The 20930-nt window shown below is 41.5% G+C and overlaps 2 protein-coding genes across 4 annotated transcripts; one reads left to right on the top strand and one right to left on the bottom strand.

Annotated features, from left to right (window-relative positions):
* Window positions 1–1185: 1185 nt before the first annotated feature.
* cd27 (CD27 molecule) lies at window positions 1186–5241 on the bottom strand. 2 transcript variants are annotated; one of them, XM_035760289.2, is made up of 7 exons: window positions 4818–5241; window positions 4206–4271; window positions 3145–3289; window positions 2938–3069; window positions 1807–2058; window positions 1502–1618; window positions 1186–1404 (listed from the first exon to the last, which is right to left on the bottom strand). In XM_035760289.2, exons 3-7 carry the CDS (start codon window positions 3287–3289, stop codon window positions 1292–1294), a joined length of 759 nt encoding a protein of 252 aa, XP_035616182.2. In that variant the 5' UTR covers window positions 4206–4271; window positions 4818–5241; the 3' UTR covers window positions 1186–1291. The 2 variants fall into 2 exon arrangements, with proteins under 2 accessions (XP_035616182.2, XP_035616181.2); XM_035760288.2 differs by having other exon boundaries at window positions 4206–5241.
* A 4204-nt stretch (window positions 5242–9445) lies between these two features.
* On the top strand, window positions 9446–19447 carry LOC118373947 (tumor necrosis factor receptor superfamily member 1A). Of its 2 annotated transcripts, none has more exons than XM_035760280.2 (10): window positions 9446–9613; window positions 10408–10521; window positions 10835–10958; window positions 13932–14057; window positions 14234–14383; window positions 14546–14627; window positions 15127–15185; window positions 15390–15571; window positions 15880–15991; window positions 17762–19447. In XM_035760280.2, the coding sequence occupies exons 2-10, from the start codon at window positions 10456–10458 to the stop codon at window positions 18049–18051; spliced, it is 1191 nt and encodes a 396-aa protein (XP_035616173.1). In that variant the 5' UTR covers window positions 9446–9613; window positions 10408–10455; the 3' UTR covers window positions 18052–19447. The 2 variants fall into 2 exon arrangements, with proteins under 2 accessions (XP_035616173.1, XP_035616172.1); XM_035760279.2 differs by having other exon boundaries at window positions 14231–14383.
* Window positions 19448–20930: the final 1483 nt, after the last annotated feature.

The raw sequence follows: 20930 nt of genomic DNA, 5'->3' as shown, positions 1-20930 counted from the left end.
ACCCCACACCCTCCCCTAACATCCATCTGTCCCAGGAGGAAAGGGATGGGGAGATGGACTGTGTATTCTTCCCTTCACAGGAACAATTGAGGGGAGGGGGATTGAGGACAGAGGACGCTCCAAGTGAAAACGTCCCTTCTAGGATCAGTTTAGCCAACCCTACATCCTAATGTTAATCATAAGGAGGATGAAGACTGGTCTGACCCTGGATCAGTGGTAAGGGACAACATCTACCTGGGGCTCTATTCAGTCTGTATCACTGAAGCGTTACAGATTGCTTGATAGAAATGTAAAGGTAATTTTTGATTGAGCCAACATATGCAGTGTTTAACGTGAATGCAGTCTCCACTGACGCGAGAACATTGCCTTTACATTTCTATCAGGCTGTAAAGCTGAACTTCATACATGGAGCCCTTACTCTCAGAAGAACACCGGTGAATCCCAGAACTCTAGAATGGCCATTATTTCCTGTCCCAGAACTCTAGAATGGCCATTATTTCCTGTCCCAGAACTCTAGAATGGCCATTATTTCCTGTCCCAGAACTCTAGAATGGCCATTATTTGCTGTTCTAGACTTAGAGCTAGACATCTCACTATGGTGGTTATGTACACATCCACTTGCTCTCATTTTATTGAACTGTATAATAAGCTTTCAGTCTCAACTGCTGCAAACTGTTTTTTCTGTGTTCATGTGGCACCTTGAACTGTTTTTTCACAAATTAAAACCAGAATATGAAATATAATTTTTCAATGAATACAGGTGATGGGGCGATTGTATGACATTACAGTAGGCCTGTAACATTTGTGATTCTGTTCTTTATTTAAAATACAGCACTGTATGTTTTAAACAGCCACTACTATGTAAGAGTAAACACTGGCATAAAGCATACATACAGCAAAAAGCATAATTGTAATGAAGGTGTAAAACATCTTCAACATAAACATGTACAGTACATGTATTCAGCACACAAATGTTTGTGTGTGTGTGTGTGTGTGTCTGTCTCTCTCTGTGTCTCTTGTTCACTCTTTGTTTCTCACTCTCAATCTGCTCTTTCTCGGTCACAGACTCCCACTCATCTTTAGCCTGTATCTTCATACTTCAAAGTGTCTTTTTGTCCTATTTTCTTGTCCTTTCTGAAAGTCCTAGATACAGAAGCCACTGCATTAAACCAATACAGCAGCCTGTCTAGCCGTCAGGTTAGTTTCACTTCAATGGGAATGTGAGGTAGTCTGTTTGTCTCCCAGCTCGCTTGTGAGTTCTCATCCTCTCCTTCGACACCTACTTCCTCCATCATATGTCCAGTAGCAGCTCTGGCTTTCCACACACTTCCTGGACCGGCATGGGCACTTCCTCTTCCGCTGTGCTCTGATTCGCTGGAGTAGTCTTTTTGGGAGACCAGAAGCCTGATGGACCAATAAGATGAGGGTTAAGTCAAATGTGCGTGCATATGTATTGTGTTCAATAGAACTACAGGACAGATCAACAGTGACATGGACTTACTGTTTGGTGAACCAATCCATCGCAGAACAGGTTTGAGCTTTGATATGGCAACAAGGCAGGTGAGCAGTAGACACACACACACTGCAGACACACACACCGGGAGCCACTTGCTATCATCTGTTTGTGTGTGTATGAGAGACAGAGGAGTAGAGAGAGAGGTCAGGGCCATAAAACACATTAACACCGGCATTGTATTGGGTTTTGTGAGAGAGAGAGAACTATGTAGCTCTCATGGCATTTTTACATGTCACTTTGAACACTTTCTGGCCATTTTCATCATTTGTATCCAATGTATTGTAGTTTACCTTGGTTTGGATTTGTGATGGGCCCAGGACCAGGTTTGGTGACAGGTTTAGGTCTATGATTAGGGATACCAGGCACCGAGTGGTTTGACACTGTAGCTGGCATGATGGGAGATGTCGGTATGAGTTTGGGTGTGTTCGGGCTGGGGATCTCCTCACAGTCCAGACAGGTGCCACTGCCTCTGCAGCGGTAGCCTGGTTTACAGCTGCACACATCATTCTGCTTGGTGGAACAGCGAGATACATACTGCAGCTCTGTAACGGAACACAAGTCTTAGGTGGTCTATTTGTCTGTGTGCCTTCATGTATACTGACTTTGACATAGTGTTTTTGTCACGTAGTCAAACACAATCTGAAATCATGCCTGAATATGATGAAATAACTCATCTTCAAAATGACTCATAGGACCTTGTTGAATCAGCTTTTGACTGATTCAACAAGGTCCTATGAAGTGTATATTACCGTCAGACCCCACCCTTCACACACACACACACACACACACACACACACACACACACACACACACACACACACACACACACACACACACACACACACACACACACACACACACACACACTCACTTGACTAGAGTGAATGACAGTTCAAATGTGTTCACCGAGTCTGTGACTACTCTCAAACCTCTCTCACCTCTATTTAAAAATAGTTAATCTCTATTTTTGTCCCCCACTACACTCGATGACAACGATGTAATGAGAATGTTCTGTCAGCTGTACTTTCCAATGTTTATCTTTAAAGTAAAAAGGTTATTTCCACCGGTGAGATGATATCTGTCTACCACTAACCCCTCCCACTGTCCCCCCCATCACCACTTGATATCCTTGACATTACTTGGTAGACATGCCATCCCTTCTGCCCTCCAGGCCTCCCAACCCTCCTCTACTCCTGGGTGGGTGAGTCAGTGTTTCTCAGTGCCCCCCTCCCCCTCTCTCTCTGACTGTGTCCCACCATGGTACAGTGAAGGGGGAAATCCCTAGCAGGCTATGTGTTTTCATCTGTAAAGTCCTTTATAACTATGACTTAGAAAAATAGGTGAGTAACCGTTTTAGACAGACAAACAAGACAAGTATCAGTGCCAATCATATTTTGCTGGAAATGTATAGACACACTCACCACTCATGCTGCAGCCATCGCAGGATTTGCAACCTATGTTGAAGTTGTAGCTGTCTGAGTAGTAGCCACTATCGCAGTCAGTACACTGGGTAGGGCTGTTCTGACCAGTGCAGCGTCCCACCAGATGCTGACCTGTAAAGGGCAACACATTAAATTACACATGCACACACACACACACCTGATGAAAGTATTTTTCAAATAGCTTACCTGGTGGACACTTGTCGCAGCACCATTGGCTTACATGCAGTGGCCAAGCATACTGTGTCTCATTGTCGCACGTGAGGGATTGGACTAGAGAGAGGAGAGAAGGGAGGGATAGAAAGATGTGGGTGATCCACCAGAAGATATGCATCTGAGAGGGATGAAGAGAAAAAGAGGAAGACAGTCAATATTTAACAGATATTTTACAAGAACTTCAGAACATTGACATACACTGAGTGTACAAAACATTAGGAACACCTCCCTAATATTGAGTTACACCCCCTTTTGCCCTCAGAACAGCCTCAATTCGCCAGGGCATGGACTCTACAAGGTGTTGAAAGCGTTCCACAGGGATGCTGGCCCATGTTGACTCCAATGCTTTCCACAGTTGTCAAGTTTGCTGGATGTCCTTTGGGTGGTGGACCATTCTTGATATACACGGGAAACTGTTGAGTGTGAAAAACCCAGCAGCGTTGTAGTTCTTGGCACACTCACACCGGTGCACCTACTACCGTACCCCATTTTTAAAAGCACTTCAATCTTTTGTCTGGCCCATTCACCTTCTGAAAGGCACACGTACAAAATGTCTCAAGGCTTAAAAATCGTTCTGTAACCTGTCTCCTCTTCATCTACACTGATTGAAGTGGATTTAACAGGTGACATCAAAAAGGAAATCATAGCTTCACCTGAATTCACCTGGTCAGTCTGTCATGGAAAGAGCAGGTGTTCCTAATGTTTTGTATACTCAGTGTATACTGCAGTCATAAAGATATCATCCAACAATATATTATCAAGAGATAAAGTATTGCAATGGCAGGACATTATCGTAGGCCCAAACAGTAGCTGTAAGAGTCAGTTTCAAGGACATGAGAAACAGGAGACCACCTAAAGTAGAAAACATGATACAGACTCCAGACAAAACACCTACATGCTGACAGTGAAAAACGAAGCGGTGACATAAACACGTCCAACTGTATACCATTATAGATACATCAAGCAAGACCAGGACTCTAACGACAGACCTGAACAAACCGTGTTTCAGTAGGGAAGTGTAGAGTCTGACTTACCGTGTCTCAGAGAGGATGAGAGAATGAGATAGATGTGACTCTGGACCCTCTGACTGTGTGACTGAACTGGGGATCACAGTGTGTCAGAGTATTATTCAAAAGATGAGTCATAAGGTAAACTGCCATTTCAAGAATCCTATCTCTCTCTCTATGACGACCCCCCTAGTTCACTCTGAACCACTGTGCCGCTTAAAACCCTAAACTTGCCCATCTTCCTCCCCCTTTCATTCCACTGCTGTTTGTCTGTCTCTCTTTTTTCATCAGAAACTGTGATATTAGGTTCCAAAACAATCTTTAAGACTCTCTTATGTCCGTCTGTCTCTCTCTCTTTCGCTCAGTTGCTTTGATGATAAGGTAACTTCAGAGTGATATGACTACATTACACTCATCTTAGGACCAGTCATTTTCTTCACTGTAAGCAGCAGCCGTTCTTATTTAAATTCACAGTCCAGTCAAACATACTCAGATCAGACTGAGAGAAATGACATTGACAGTCTTTACGGACATGTACACAACAGGTTTTTGAGCTACATTGACTCTGTGGGTTAACTGAATGTCATATTTTGCCTATCATGGTTAGTGTGTGTGTGCGTCGGGTGAATGTGTCTGCACCTGTGTGGTGTGTGTGTGTGTTTCAACCATATGCAGCAGTCTCTCTGTCAGAGGTCACGTGGTTTCATTGACTCTGTGATCTGCTCCTTCTCAGCTCAACCTGGATTTTCACAGAAGCCAAGCCACATCACATGACCCTGGGTGAACTGTTACAGCCCAGGGAGCATCGGCAGGGACGACCCTCTACACATCTCTCTCCACCTTCGCCTCAGGCCTCTGAGCATTCACTATTCATACAGCATACACAGCTTTCTGTAACAAACAGAAATGACTGGGCTGAGCCTCAGAGTCTGCAGAAACAAACAGTTGTCAACCAAAACAACATGACTGATTCTCATGAATGTTTCTCCAGGATTTTCTTATTATATGTTTTCCATTGGCTGAAAGGTACATTTAGTTCATTTTTATTTTACCCCTCTACTATCCCCCCTCTTCGAAACCTCGTTTGGTTTCCATGTGCTATATATTTCTCAATTGTGCTGTGATGTTTTACAAAAAATGTTTACCTTTCTAATCGTATATTATACACAGATTGTGAGCTAAAGATAAACCTTTCCTATGAGTATTATTATATTATTTATTGACTGACTATGGCTTTCCAAATCGCCCAACACTGCTATTTGTCAGGTTCATTATAATTGCATGTTGTGATTTTTTTAAAAACAATTCCTGAACTTGTGACCAGAAACAAGCTACATAGAGGCAATACCAGAATAAATTATCTATTGATTCTGTCTCTTCGCAGCAAAATCTACAGAGCTGAGATTGTTGTATGCCCCATATATATATATATATATATTGGTGGCAAGAATTTTATATAATCATTTAAACTGAAAAACTCCAAGTGTTGAATCAAGTGTAGTTTTTTGTACCAGTTCATAAACCATATGCTATGGAATTGGTACACCGAAAAGCTCCTCCCATTTATTTTGCAACCTGCAGCTGTCAAATTTTTGTCCTCAGATGAAACTGGTATATTTTTCTATTTATGCCAGTTCCTTTCAGCCAATTTGTATCTTTAATATATGGCATGCAAACAAGTTCCCTACCTTCTCCCTTTTCCACCTTTTTGTGGTAGTGCTGCAATCAGTTGGTTGTAAGTTTGGATTGAGCAGACATTCCCATATATTTTCGATAGCAACATATGTGACCACTCCTCTGTTTCTATTCATAATACCATTAATAAATATAGTACAACTTTTAAACATTTCCATAAAGAATGTTTTTTAATTAATCAGTATATTTGAGTTTAATCATAACATTTGTTGTAATATATGTTCTATATTTTCTGGAGGATAAAACTGAAATTGTAACCAGCTTTGTATGGCTTGTTTAAGAAAGGACAATAGTTTAAACAAAATCTCGTTTTCAATTAGTTGTAAATGAGAAGCTGTAACCTGTGTAAAGGCAAAAAGGCCATTTTTTAACAAAGGATGAGCCTTTTGAAAAAAATATTAAAAGTATTTACCTCTATGGTTTCAGAATCTTATCTATTTTTGTTAACTTTCTATTGAAATTAATTGTGGTAAGTTCATATGTTTTTTGAGATGTGAATACCAAGTATGTCTACTTCACTGTCATCCCATTTGTACTATTTTACATTTGGGGTTGCTGTACATAACTGTAACCCATTGTATAAGAGATTCACCTAAATTAAAGTAATCCAGGCATTTATATATCAATTCTAGTCGTACTTTATCAAATGCCTTTTCAAGATCTGCTATGAAGACCAGGCCTGGTATCTTTGTTCAATTGTTTCAAGTAATTGTCGTATATTATGTCCAATATATCGTCAATGTAAAAAAAACCTGTCTGCTCAGGATGAACAATATCTGGTAAAACCTTTTTAATTCTATGCATTTCGCCAGGATTTTCGCATCGTAACACTGAAGTGTTAGAGGCCCCCAGTTTTTTAAATGGACTGGATCTTTATACTTACCACCAGGGTCCTGTTTCAGTAGTAATGAAATCAGACCTTGTTGAGTTCCTGAAAGTCTACCATTTATATAAGAGTAATTAAAACATGCTAATAATGGATATTTGAGTACATCAAAAAGGTCTACTGGTATACCGTCAAGCCCTGGTGTTTTTACGGACTGAAAAGATTTTATTGCCTCAAAAAGATCCTCTTCTCTGTAAGTTGGCCTTCACACAGGTCTTTCTGTAAATGTGTTAATTTTACATTATTATTAGGAAATCCTTACAGTTAACATCATTCAGTGGAAATGGAGGAGACTTAAAAGAAAACAATTTAAATATTTTACTTCCTCTTTCAAAATATAATTTGGTGAATCATGGATAACTCCATCATTTGTAACAAGTTTCTGTAAATCATTTTTGGTAGAATTTCTATGTTGAAGATTCAATAAATATTTTGTGAATTTTTCACAATTTTCCATCCAATTCGCTTTATTTTTGTAATACATTACACTTGATCGTTCTTGAATAAGTACTTCCAATTATTTTTGTTTTTCCTCGAACCTATTTTGTGCCTCTATAGTACAGTTTCCATTACCACCTACCTGCTCTGTTACTTCCTCCATTTCCTTTATTAGTCTAATCTCTTCTGACCTAAACTGCTTTTGTTTTAATGGTGAGTATTGTATTGAATGGCCTCTAATAGTACATTTGAAAGTGTCCCATACAATAAGAGAATCTGCTGTACCTATGTTGTACGAAAATAATTAAATTATGAATTATTTTGTCTTAGTTAAGAACAAATGGTCATCTAATAGGCTTTGATTCAATTTCCAATGTCCACGTAGTTTGTAGAGTGATTTCCTTTACAATCCATTCTGGTACTTTAAAACCGTATTATAATCTCCCAGCATAATAATAGATTAGTTCAATGCTTGTATTTTCAAAAAAGTGTGGATCATCATTATTTGGCCCATATGGATTAATTAGCCAGATATGTTTTGGGTCTAATAGCATATTTAAAATAATACAGTTTCCTTGCGGATCTGGTTGCACAATTGGATCAAAATGTGTATTAATTAGTATAATCACCCTTAAGTGATTGAGTGAGTGATAAAGAAATGGATAAGTATGATGAGAGCTGTGAAGCTTTGAGAAGGAAGTGGGTTCTGAAGAAAGGAAGTAGGTTTGAAGAAAGGAAGTACTTCTCACTGCCGAGCAAACGGATAAACACAGGTAACAGAAAGATAAGATATATATAATAAATCTGCCTTATCTTTCTGTTACCTGTGTTTATCCGTTTGCTCGGCAGTGAGAAGTACTTCCTTTCTTCAAACCTATATATATATATAGAGTGGGGTAAGTTGAGCCAAAGGGTTAGTTGTTTCTAGGAAACCATACACAAAATGAATCATGTGACTAAATATTTAGGAAGAGGTCATCATTTCATAGTCTGTGAAGGAAAAAAACACATGGAAAAAGCAGCAAGCAAGTTAGGTCCAAAAAAACAGATTTTCATAAAGTCAAATACATTTATTGTGATATAGGTTTCATGATGCCAGTTATAGGCTAGTTTTAAAGTATATAGGGGAGGACGGGATGGTGGTAACAGCTGGACTGGAATCAGTGGAATGGTATCAACTACATCAAACACATGGTTTCCTTTTTTTATTCCATTCGCGCCATTATTATGAGCCGTCCTCCCCTCAGCAGCCTCCACTAGTTTTATACATCAGTTGTGGTCTCTATAAGCTACAATATGAGGTCCTAAACCTAGCATGAAAGTGCACCCTTGCACCCAGATAAATTGTACCATTATTATTGTGTATATATAATGTATGTACACTTTGTTGATACTCTGCTGTCTGTATTCTGTCTCTAAATGTTGTCCATCACTAGCAGCACCATATCACGAAGTAAAGTTCTGAGTATGTGTAAATGTACTAGGCGAATAACGGTGATTCTGATTTGGCGAGGGGACCGTTGAGCCAACGGCTAATCAACACACCCCATACAAATGATGATTACATTTAGTCCGTTTTATGCATAATATGAATAGTATTTTGAAGACGCCTCGCATTTGAGTGATTAGTCAAGTTTAATGCCTTCCTCGGTTGAGTTTTCTTCCCCGTTGTAATACAAGGTATTATCGCTGGGATATGAGGTTACACGTATTTTTTTTTAAATGTACAGTTAGAAATGTTTCCCTATGCGTAGGATACCCTGTCCCCATCCTCAATTTACTCCACACCCGAGGTAAATTGAGCCAAGAGACAAGCTGTTTTCAAAAGGGTTATGTTTACATGCATTCTGCTTATTTCCAGAGATACACAACCTCCTAAAATAAACGTAGATATCTTCGGATATAGTATATATTCCCTTGACGTAGTGATGCTAAATGTTTTAAAAAATCGCCCAACATACCCCCCTCTCACCTGTTGCTCCAATAGGCAATAGGCATTTTTTAGCATTATGCTACATCCCGATTTAGAAAGAACCCCCCAAGCACCGTGCAGGTGTTTTAATTGTTGTTTTTGTATACACTTGGGAAATGTCTCTTGTGACCCATAGGCGCACAGTCTGCTATTGCTCAATCGAGTTACATAAGTATTTAACCTACTACCTACCTATGGTGTAACCTGTATCATGCACTGCAATTCAGACTTCCTTAAAGCCTGGGTGCAGTGAAGCAATGACTTACGAGCATGACGTGCCCATTTTCCCGTTTGAGTCCGCCCCCTCTCTAGAACTCGCGACTTAACACCCTGGCGTCTCTTGGGAGATTGGAATGTATTTCTTAAACTTTTACTAAAAATATATTTTAATTTAGGAGACTCGACTGCATCACTATTTGTCATGTAGGAGCGCTTTTGATCAAGGTAAGTGACGGTAACTCTCCGCCTGTAGTTTTGGGAAAAGAGATTGATATCGGACCTCTGCGGCTAAAACGGTGGGCGTAAGCTACAGTGAAATCGAAACAAAATACATTTTCTCGGTTATCATTGTAGCTTTAGCTGAGTTTATTCTTGAAATAGATATGAACTTTGTATAAATTAAAATGCCTAGCTGTAACGTACGTCCCGGAAAACCGGAAAATAATTTACCTCAACTTAAATCGGCTCCCGACTGGCGCAGCGGTCTAAGGCACTGTATTTCAGTGCTAGAGGCGTCAGACATCCTGGTTCGAATCCAGGCTGTATCACAACCGGGCATGATTGGGAGTCCCATAGTGCCGCACACAATTGGCCCAGCGACAGTGTAGGCCGTTATTGTAAATAATAATTTGTTCTTAACTGCCTTGCCAAGATAACTAACGGTTAAGTTAAAAAAAAAAATTGAATTAGTTAAATTAGGATATACTATATATTCCCTTGACGGAGTGATGCTAAATGTTTTTAAAAATCGCCCAACATACCCCCCTCTCACTTGTTGCTCCAATAGGCAATAGGAATTTTTAGCATTATGCTACATCCCGATTTAGAAACAACCCCCTAGGCACCGTGCAGGTGCATTTTAAACCATACACGTTCATATCTATATAGCCTTGACATGGTAGTAAAAAGTTATTTTTGAACTTAATACTAGAAGAAAGGTAAGTCTAGTGGGCCTAATGTGTGAAAGCATTATGAAGAGAGTTTTGTCACACGTTTTACCCCATCTCTCCTTTCTGCAGGTGTTGTTCTTTTAAAGATGGTGTTAGTGAGAAGAGTGGTGTGAAAGAATGGACGTATTGAGAGGGAAATGGAAGGAAAAATGCATTCTGAACGTCTGCGCTCTGCTCGTAGTGGTAAGAAACTTTAACATGAACAGATGCATAATGCAGAGTCCTTTACCAATAACATAATGCCCCATCTAGTCATAAGTCGTAATTATTTCTCATCAATACATCAATCAACCCCCACCAACTCATCAACTGTCAAATTTGTCAATTATGCACACCATTCAATTCAGTCTTAATACATTATTAAATCAGTAAATAAATTAGTCAATCATTTCAGGAATAGGTCCTGTCAATCAGTTATAAAATATTTTCAGTAATTACATATGACTGGTATTTGATTGGATCTGTTCTATAACAACAATGTAATGTAATGTTGCAGTGCTGGTCAGTAGACCCCTCCCTCTCGGCACCACCACCTCCTGATAGGACCCGGGAGTTGCAATGCCTTGAGGGGAGTCATTACCGTACTGCTAACGGGACATGCTGTCGAAAGTGCCATGAAGGTAGGCCTTCTGTACTGTACTATATTACACTGCACTTATACAACTGGGCCTTTCCATTCCCGAGTGTAACGTGGCTGTAACTTATACCTTTCCATACACTATGCATTGAGTTAAAGATCAAATCCGCATTAAGGGAAACAGTGCCACTGTTCGCCCCAGAACGAGGGTAACTATGTCCCGGATTGTGCCGGACAGTCCCTCATTTTTCCCACATCCCACAACGAAATAATCATGTCCCTTATATTATCAACAAATTAAAACACTACTAATTTAGAATTTTTTTTTTGTTTGTCCCGTATTTCATTGACTTCATATTATTTGATGAGAATTGACATTCCAACCTGTCTCTTGCAGTCATGTTGCCCTTATGGCAATATACGAAACTCAGCAAAAAAAGAAACATCCTCTCACTGTCAATTGCGTTTATTTAAACTTAACATGTGTTGAATCTTATGTTCATAGAAATTTTACAACTGAGACATAAACTGAACAAGTTCCACAGGCATGTGACTAACAGAAATGGAATAATGTGTCCCTGAACAAAGGGGGGTCAAAATCAAAAGTAACAGTCAGTATCTGGTGTGGCCACCAGCTGCATTAAGTACTGCAGTGCATCTCCTCATGGACTGCACCAGATTTGCCAGTTCTTGCTGTAAGATGTTACCCCACTCTTCCGCCAAGGCACCTGCAAGTTCCCGGACATTTCTGGGGGGAATGGCCCTAGCCCTCACCCTCCGATCCAACAGGTCCCAGACGTGCTCAAGGGGATTGAGATCCAGGCTCTTCCCTGGCCATGGCAGAACACTGACATTACTGTCTTGCAGGAATGAGCAGAACAAGCCGTATGGCTGGTGGCATTGTCATGCTGGTGGGTCATGTCAGGATGAGCCTACAGGAAGGGCACCGCATGAGGGAGGAGGATGTCTTCCCTGTAACGCACAGCATTGAGATTGCCTGCAATGACAACAATCTCAGTCCGATGATGCTGTGACACACCGCCCCAGACCATGATGGACCCTCCACCTCCAAATCGATCCCGCTCCAGAGTACAGAGCTTGGTGTAACACTCATTCCTTCGACGATAAACGCGAATCCAACCATCACCCCTGGTGAGACAAAACCGCGACTCGTCAGTGAAGAGCACCTTTTGCCAGTCCTGTCTGGTCCAGCAACGGTGGGTTTGTGCCCATAGGTGACGTTGTTGCCGGTGATGTCTGGTGAGGACCTGCCTTACAACAGGCCTACAAGCCCTCAGTCCAGCCTCTTTCAGCCTTTTGCAGGCAGTCTGAGCACTGATATAGGGATTGTGTGTTCCTGGTGTAACTTTGGCAGTTTCCGTTGCCATCCTGTAACTGTCCCACAGGTGTGATGTTTGGATGTACCGATCGTGTGCAGGTGTTGTTACATGTGGTCTGCCACTGCGAGGACGATCAGCTGTCCGTCCTGTCTCCCTGTAGTGCTGTCTTAGGCGTCTCGCCGTACGGACATTGCAATTTATTTCCCTGGCCACATCTGCAGTCCTCATGCCTCCTTGCAGCATGCCTAAGGCACGTTCACGCAGATGAGCAGGGACCCTGGGCAGCTTTCTTTTGGTGTTTTTCAGAGTCAGTAGAAAGTTTTCATAACTATGACCATAATTGCCTACTGTCTGTAAGCTGTTCCACAAGTGCATGTTCATTAATTGTTTGTCGTTCATTGAACATTGAGCATGGGAAACAGTGTTTAAACCCTTTACAATGAAGATCTGTGAAGTTATTTGGATTTTTACGAATTATCTTTGAAAGACAGGGTCCTGAAAAAGGGATGTTTCTTTTTCTTGCTGAGTTTATATCTTAAGGATGTGGTGCTGGTGATGTTAAAGGGGAAATCTACAGTAGCTGCCTCAATTTTTGGACTTAATTAATGATATGTATCCAGTGATTTTTTGAAGAATATACTGTAACTAGAAGCTAGAGCTTAGTTCAACTGTCGTAACCCATCAGAACCCAAAATATAAGATTGTTTTACTCCAATGTTTGTAAACAGTAAATCTAAACAAACTTTGTATACTCTCAAAACATGGTTAAAACTATCATTTTGATATCATGGATGGTCTCATAGCATAGCTCTGTCTATGAATTTGAGAGTAGTTACATTTCTCCAGCCCCATCCCTCAACTTGTGTATGATTTCTTATTGTTTCAACTGCTGATGGACGCTTTTAACACTTCTCCAATGTTGTTGAGATCTGATATTCTGCTCAAGAAGAAACGTAGGCCAATGTCATATCGTCAACCAATCACATTATCCAAATATTTTCGGGGCTAAATTCTAGCTAAACTTGGAGAGGACGGTTACCTTCTGGTATTTACAAATAGCGTACATCTAACTAGGAGCTAGAAAGTAAGTAAACCGCTTTATTGGACTGAAAGATATAAGGTAATTTCATCAAACTCTCCATGCTCATTAGTTGCTCATTCAACATATTTGATGCTACTTCACTCAATTCTGTTTTAAAAGTCTCTTTTCCTTTCTGCTGAGAGGTACCATACATGTTTCATTGGCTAAATATTCCCAGATTTCCATACAAAACAGCCACATAAGTGATCTCTTGTTTCTGGATCACCAAATGTTGCACAAGGCAAAGGAGAAGGCTAGGTGTGCTTCAATTGGCTCGTTCGGTGCAGTGGGGGAGATGTGTGCCTCTGCAGAGGTGTCAGAGGGGGAAAAAACTATCTTTTTTGCAGTAACTTGTTTATTGGACGTGGCAGTTCCACCAGTTAAGGATTCCAGCTTTAAACAAAAACCTTATTTCAAGATTATACTCTTATTGTCTTACCTGTCATCTGTCACACTATAGACCTTACATACTGTTTACTATATGTGTCACTCTCTAACTTAGTTTTAGCTCTGTATTACCGGGTTTTACATTAAATAAATATGCTGGATTGTGTTGCCCCCCCCCCTTAGAGTATGTATGCCTTGTGTTCTACAGGGTTTAAGTTGAAGGAGGACTGCACTAAAGAGGGTGAGAGCCAATGTGAACCCTGTAAAGAGGGCAGGACATACCTAGAGAGGAGTAACTACGCCAAGAACTGCCTCCGTTGTACACGCTGTGATGGTACTATACATTTATTTAGAAAAACGTACAATTTACAATAACATGCCATTTTTTTTTACAAAATCCATTTAAAAAAATGTCATCAGTATGGTATGATAACAAATGCCTTCTCTCTCTGTCCCCCTCCGCATTCTCTTTCTCTCTGTTCTTGGCTGTGTTGTTCCATACACCAGTAGACAATGAGGAAGAGGTGTCGCCATGCAAGAAGAGTAGGAACGCAGTGTGTCGCTGCATTGAAGGCTTCTACAAAAAGAGAATAAACTCAGTAACACGGGAGTGCCTCCGTTGCAAGACATGTGGACCTGGAGAGAGAGAAACGCAACCATGTGAGTTTGTCTTCATAATGTTTCACATTTTTCCACCCAACCTGGTATTTGATTATGGATGACACAGTATAATGGTTATTACATAGTAAGGACAACCCTTTTTTTTGTTTTGTTGTACTATTTGTTTGTGTGTGTACTGAGTGTACATACTGTTGTTGACAGGTACTCCAGAGAGCGATACAGTGTGTGAATGTAAGGACTTCCGAAACAAGAAAGACAACAGGAACTGTCTTCTATGCCAAAAGTAAGTACTGGCTTGTCTGGTAAAACTCTTGGGTTTGTCTGCTTCATGAACATTCTGCATGTAAATGGGAAGTTTAATAGAAACTGTCTGCAACGTTGTGCAACAAACTTCTTTCCGTGGGTGAGTTAAAAAGACAGAAGCGTTTTGCCATGTCAGCTGTTTTGTGGTCACACCAACCCTGGTCCTGCATACCTACAGTCTGTTGCTATGTAAGGTTGGAGAAGGTCATCATGTCCAGGCTTTAGTTCCCGCCCAGCACTAACACACCTGATTCACCCTAATTTACTGCTCATCAAGACCTTAGGCAGTGCTGACCACTGATAAAGCGCTGGTCTCTTTCAGTGTTCTGTCTTTCCGGAGGGGGGTATGCTGCAACAGGCCTGAATGGTTCTTCTGTAGAGCTGTTCTTCACATGACTCAATACTAATCATTTCCTCTTCACAAACCTGCCACTTCCTCTTCAATAACATACAATTTCCTCTGTGTATCTTCTCTCCAGTTGTAGATCAGCTGACTGTCAGCAGGAGTGTGCTTCAGGCACAGATCCCACTCCCAAATGTGAGTTTCTGATACTTTGTGGCTGGGTTCTGGCTAGAAACATAGTTTGTTTATTTGGTGGGTCACAAGATACTTTGAAACTTTTTTTTGTTATGCTTAAATATATTGGAATTAGACTGTTTCAGTAGTGGCTGTTTCACATTTGCCGTAAGGGCTGCAGCATGTATCCATCCTCTCACTCTGCATGTCTGCCCCTCTTTCCAGCTAAAGACACTGGATGGGGTGTTTGGTCTCCCTACCTGTTGGCTGCGTTCGGCTGTGTTTGTGTGGTGCTGCTGGTGGTGATGGGGATCATGGGCGTACTAGTGGTCCGACGGAAACCGAAGGGGTCAAGCTCCTTTCTCTCTGCTGAGATCACCTCTCAGGGCTCTGAGAAGTCTACTCGGGTGAGACACATCTCTGACCTCTCACCTTTGACCCCTGACATCTTGTATTTCACCTCTGACCTGACTGGACAAACCCAATCTGATAAAAACCTTTTAAAGGGTTTTATTGGAGACAAAATAGATACCATTTCAACTACTGTTTTGAACACTCAAGAGCATTTCTAGACTGTTTGCACCATAGTGATGGGAGGAAACCAATAGGACTTCCTTTATTGATTGTGTTGTGCTCCCCGGGTTTAGGATGTACTGGGATCGGATGCAGTTCTATATAGTAGAATTCTGATGTTTTCCATTTTCTGTGATTGTAGAGGCTGATCCAAGAGGCCTCGGAGAACGTTCTCAACCAGAGTATCCCAGTGTGTGAGTGTGAACAGGAGCTCCTCAGCAAGATACCGGACTGTGTCCCCAAGGAGATCAAGAGTAAGTGTGTGTGTGTGCATGCGAACGTGTCTGGGTGCACATGTTTCCCTATCTCATCCGGACTAGAATGTCCTGACGAGTCATCAGAATGTTCTGACAAGGTAGGACAATTCTGAAAAGGTGAGGATTTTAAAGGTTAGGGCTAGGAGTTAGGGTTGGGTTAGGGTTACGTTTTCTTGAATGGAAATACATTTTTACTCACCCAAATGTTCTGAAAATTCACGAAAACCAAGCTTTGTGTGTTGGAATGTGAACGTTTTTTTTTAGATACACTATATGGCCAAAAGTATGTGGACACCTGCTTGTCAAACATCTCATTCCAAAATCATGGGTGTTAATATGGAGTTGGTACCCCCTTTGCTGCTATAACAGCCTCCACTCTTCTTGAAAGGCTTTCCACTAGATGTTGAAACATTGCTGCGGGAACTTGCTTCTGTTCAGCCACAAGAGCATTAGTGAGGTCAGGCACCGATGTTGGCCGATTAGGCCTGGCTCGCAGTCGACGTTCCAATTCCTCCCAAAGGTGTTCGATGGGGTTGAGGTCAGAGCTCTGTGCAGACCTGTCAAGTTCTTCCACACCGATCTCAACAAACCATTTCTGTAAGGACCTCGCTTTGTGCAAGGGGGCATTGTCATGCTGAAACGGGAAAGGGCCTTCCCAAACTGTTGCCACAAAGTTGGAAGCACAGAATTGTTTAGAATGTCATTGTATGCTGTAGAGTTAAGATTTCCCTTCACTGGAACTAAGGTGCCTAGCCAGAACCATGAAAAACAGTCCCAAACCATTATTCCTCCTCCACCAAACGTTACAGTTGGCACTATGCATTCAGGCAGGTAGCTTTTTCCTGGCATCCACCAAACCCAGATTTGTCCGTTGGACTGCCAGATAGTAAAGCGTGATTCATGACTCCAGAGAACTCGTTTTTCACTGCTCCAGAGTCCAATGGCGGTGAGCTTTACAAATCAAATCAAATGTTATTTGGCATATGTGCCGAATACAACAGGTGTAGACCTTACAGTTAAATGCTTACTTACAAGCCTTTAACCAACAATGCTTTAAGAAGTTCTGAAAAATAAGTGTTAATAAAATGTAAAAGTAACAATTAAACTGCAGCAGTAAAATAACAATAGCAATATGTACAAGTAGGTAGAGTTAAAGTGACTATGCATAGATAATAAACAGAGAGTAGCTGCAGCGTAAAAGAGGGGTCTGAGTAGTCCTTTGATTAGCTGAGTCTTATGGCTTGGGGGTAGACGCTGTTAAGAAACCTTTTGGACCTAGACTTGGCGCTCCGGTACCGCTTTCTGTGCGGTAGCAGAGAGAACGGTCTATGACTAGAGTGGCTGGAGTCTTTGACCATTTTTAGGGCCTTCCTCTGGCACCGCCTGGCATAGAGGTCCTGGATGGCAGGAAGCTTGGCCCCAGTGATGTACTGGGCCGTACGCACTACCGTCTGTAGTGCCTTACGGTCTGAGGCCGAGCAATTGCCACACCAGGCAGTGATGCAACCCTCAGGATCAATATATCAAATTGTTGACCAGTTGACCCGGGCAGCTCTAGTGGGGCAGAAATGTTACGAACTGACTTGTTGGAAAGGTGGCATCCTATGGCGGTGCCACGTTGAAAGTCACTGAGCTCTTCAGTAAGGCCATTCTACTGCCAATGTTTGTCTATGGTGTCCACGTACTTTTAGCCATGTAGTGTATATTGAACTCTATTTTAATCTAACTCCCCTCCTATCACCTCTCTCTGTTCCTCTCTCCCTCCAGTCTCTGAGTTGATCTACTCGGTGTTGGACCAAGTTCCTCTGCGTCGTGTGAAGGAGCTGGTGCGTTCGCTGGGTGTGAGTGACATAGTGATAGAGAGGGCTGAGAATGACCACCTCCGTGACACTAAGGAAGCCCAGTACCAGATGCTGAGGGTCTGGGCTAAGGGAAGTGCTCAGGGAGGGGGAGGGGTGCTAGCACGCCCTCTACTGTACCACCTGCTGGATAAGCTGAGAGACATGGACTTGGGAGGGACTGCAGAGGAGCTGGAGACCAAGTATGGAGATCAGTAGAGGGAGAGAGATGCAGACTGTATAGACCAAGTATGGAGATCAGTAGAGGGAGAGAGAGAAGATCAGACACACAGACTCATCCCCTTGTCCCTGACCTCACTTGTGTAGACCTGAGAGAATAGGATTGGTACAGTGTAAGCAATATGGTAGTTGTTCCACCTGGTCCAGATCTGATAGACTAGGTGGAAGTGATGCCATGCTTTCACAATATTTCCTCATGTATTATATCATCTTTTGGCAGTGAGCCTGATTATTGATTGCCAACTGTAACTTATACTGTTCTCATGTTTTTTTTGTTGCTCATTCAAACCAATGAGTGAGGAATCGTATGTTACAAAGCAGTTTTAGACAGTGCTGTTTGTAAAACAGGCAAACTTGTAATGTGTCACACACAGGTATGAGAACCACACTAAGAATTTAGTTAAATGTCGTGTTTAGAGTAATACAGATTTAACACCCATCTATAGTATTACAGTTCTATATTACTGAGTATTAGGTGGCGACAGGTAGCCAGTAACTGAAAGGTTGCTGGTTCAAATCCCTGAGCTGATAACGTGATAAAAATCTGTCTGTGCCCTTGAACAAGACACTTAACCATAATTTTTCCTGTGAATCGCTCTGGATAAGGATGCCTAAAATGTAAATGTGAAATGTAGTATTTACTGGTGTTGCAGTAGTACTCAAGCAAATATTTAGATAGGGAAGCTATACAGATTCCTTCTGTCTCGATCTTGCATTAATCAACCACAAACATATCAAAAGATATTAGCATTATATGTCATATTTGAAGTCTTTGTATTGGTTTGTATATGGTTATTAATACTGCATAGGAGGATGTTGTATATTTGAATGGTTCTTTGATAAGTTGCTGCTTGGGCGTGAAGATAAAACTACTGTAGTTTTGCTGTCTTTTACTACTGTCTTGATGTACATATTCTTGTTTTACAAAATAGGTTAGGTATGTATCAATCTGTCTTTTCACTGTACTATTCAATCACACCCATCCAGGTTGTCTCTGTGCCGTGGTTTTGGATCACCACAAGTGATTGATTCTTATATCTGTACAGTAATAGTTGTGTCAGTACTGTTAGGGCACAGGCAGGTCTTCTGCAGGTGTTATCCCTGAGTTATTGACATTCCTTAAAGCCCCATCATCATGATGCCATTATTCAGCATCACTTAGTCAGAGGACACACCTGTCACTCTGCAGGGCTGACTGATCTCTGGGAGACTAAACATGTAAACTAGGGATGGATAGAGTGGCAAGGAAAAGTATGTCAACCCTTTGGAATTACCTGGACTTCTGCATGAATTGGTCATAAAATTTGATCTGATCTTCATCAACAACAATAGACCAACGCAGTCTGATTAAACTAATAACACACTGACAATTATACGTTTTCATGTCTATTGAACACACCGTGTAAACATTCACAGTGCAGGGTGGAAAAGTATGTGAACACTTGGATTTAATAACTGGTTGACCCAACTTTGTCAGCAATAACCTCAACCAAACGTTTTCTGTAGTTGCGAATCAGACCTGCACAACGGTCAGGAGGAATTTTGGACCATTCTTATTTATTCAACTGTTTCAGTTCAGCAATATTCTTGGGATGTCTGGTGTGAACCGCTCTCTTGAGGTCATGCCACAGCACCTCAATCGGGTTCAGGTCAGGACTTTGACTGGGCCACTCCAGAAGGCTTATTTTCTTCTGTGGAAGCCATTCTGTTGTTGATTTACTTCTTTGGTTTTGAGTTGTTGTCCTGTTGCATCACCTAACTTCTGTTGAGCTTCAATTGGCAGACAGCCTTACATTCTCCTGAAAAATGTCTTGATAAACTTGGGAATGAATTGTTCCGTCTGATAGCAAGCTGTCCAGGCCCTGAAGCAGCATAGCAGCCTCGACCATAGTTTACAGTTGGGATGAGGTTTTGATGTTGGTGTGCTGTGCCTTATTTCTCCACACACAGTGTTGTGTGTTCCTTCCTTCCAAACAACTCAACTGTAATTTCATCTGTCCACACACAGTGTTGTGTTCCTTCCTTCCAAACAAATCAACTGTAGTTTCATCTCTCCACACACAGTGTTGTCTGTTCCTTCCTTCCAAACAAATCAACTGTAGTTTCATCTGTCCACACACAGTGTTGTCTGTTCCTTCCTTCCAAACAAATCAACTGTAGTTTCATCTGTCCACACACAGTGTTGTGTGTTCCTTCCTTCCAAACAACTCAACTGTAGTTTCATCTCTCCACACACAGTGTTGTGTGTTCCTTCCTTCCAAACAAATCAACTGTAGTTTCATCTCTCCACACACAGTGTTGTCTGTTCCTTCCAAACAAATCAACTGTAGTTTCATCTGTCCACACACAGTGTTTTGTGTTCCTTCCTTCCAAACAAATCAACTGTAGTTTCATCTGTCCACACACAGTGTTGTGTGTTCCTTCCTTCCAAACAAATCAACTGTAGTTTCATCTGTCCACACACAGTGTTGTGTTCCTTCCTTCCAAACAACTCAACTGTAGTTTCATCTGTCCACACACAGTGTTTTGTGTTCCTTCCTTCCAAACAACTCAACTGTAGTTTCATCTCTCCACACACAGTGTTGTGTGTTCCTTCCTTCCAAACAACTCAACTGTAGTTTCATCTGTCCACACACAGTGTTGTGTGTTCCTTCCTTCCAAACAACTCAACTGTAGTTTCATCTGTCCACACACAGTGTTGTGTTCCTTCCTTCCAAACAAATCAACTGTAATTTCATCTGTCCACACACAGTGTTGTGTTCCTTCCTTCAAACAACTCAACTGTAATTTCATCTCTCCACACACAGTGTTGTAGTTCCTTCAAACAAATCAACTGTAATTTCATCTGTCACAGTGTT

Source organism: Oncorhynchus keta, chromosome 34 (assembly GCF_023373465.1).
Source record: "Oncorhynchus keta strain PuntledgeMale-10-30-2019 chromosome 34, Oket_V2, whole genome shotgun sequence".
Classification (NCBI taxonomy): domain Eukaryota; kingdom Metazoa; phylum Chordata; class Actinopteri; order Salmoniformes; family Salmonidae; genus Oncorhynchus; species Oncorhynchus keta.
The sequence above is the reverse complement of the archived record's forward strand: the minus strand, read 5'-3'. Positions and strand labels throughout refer to the sequence as shown.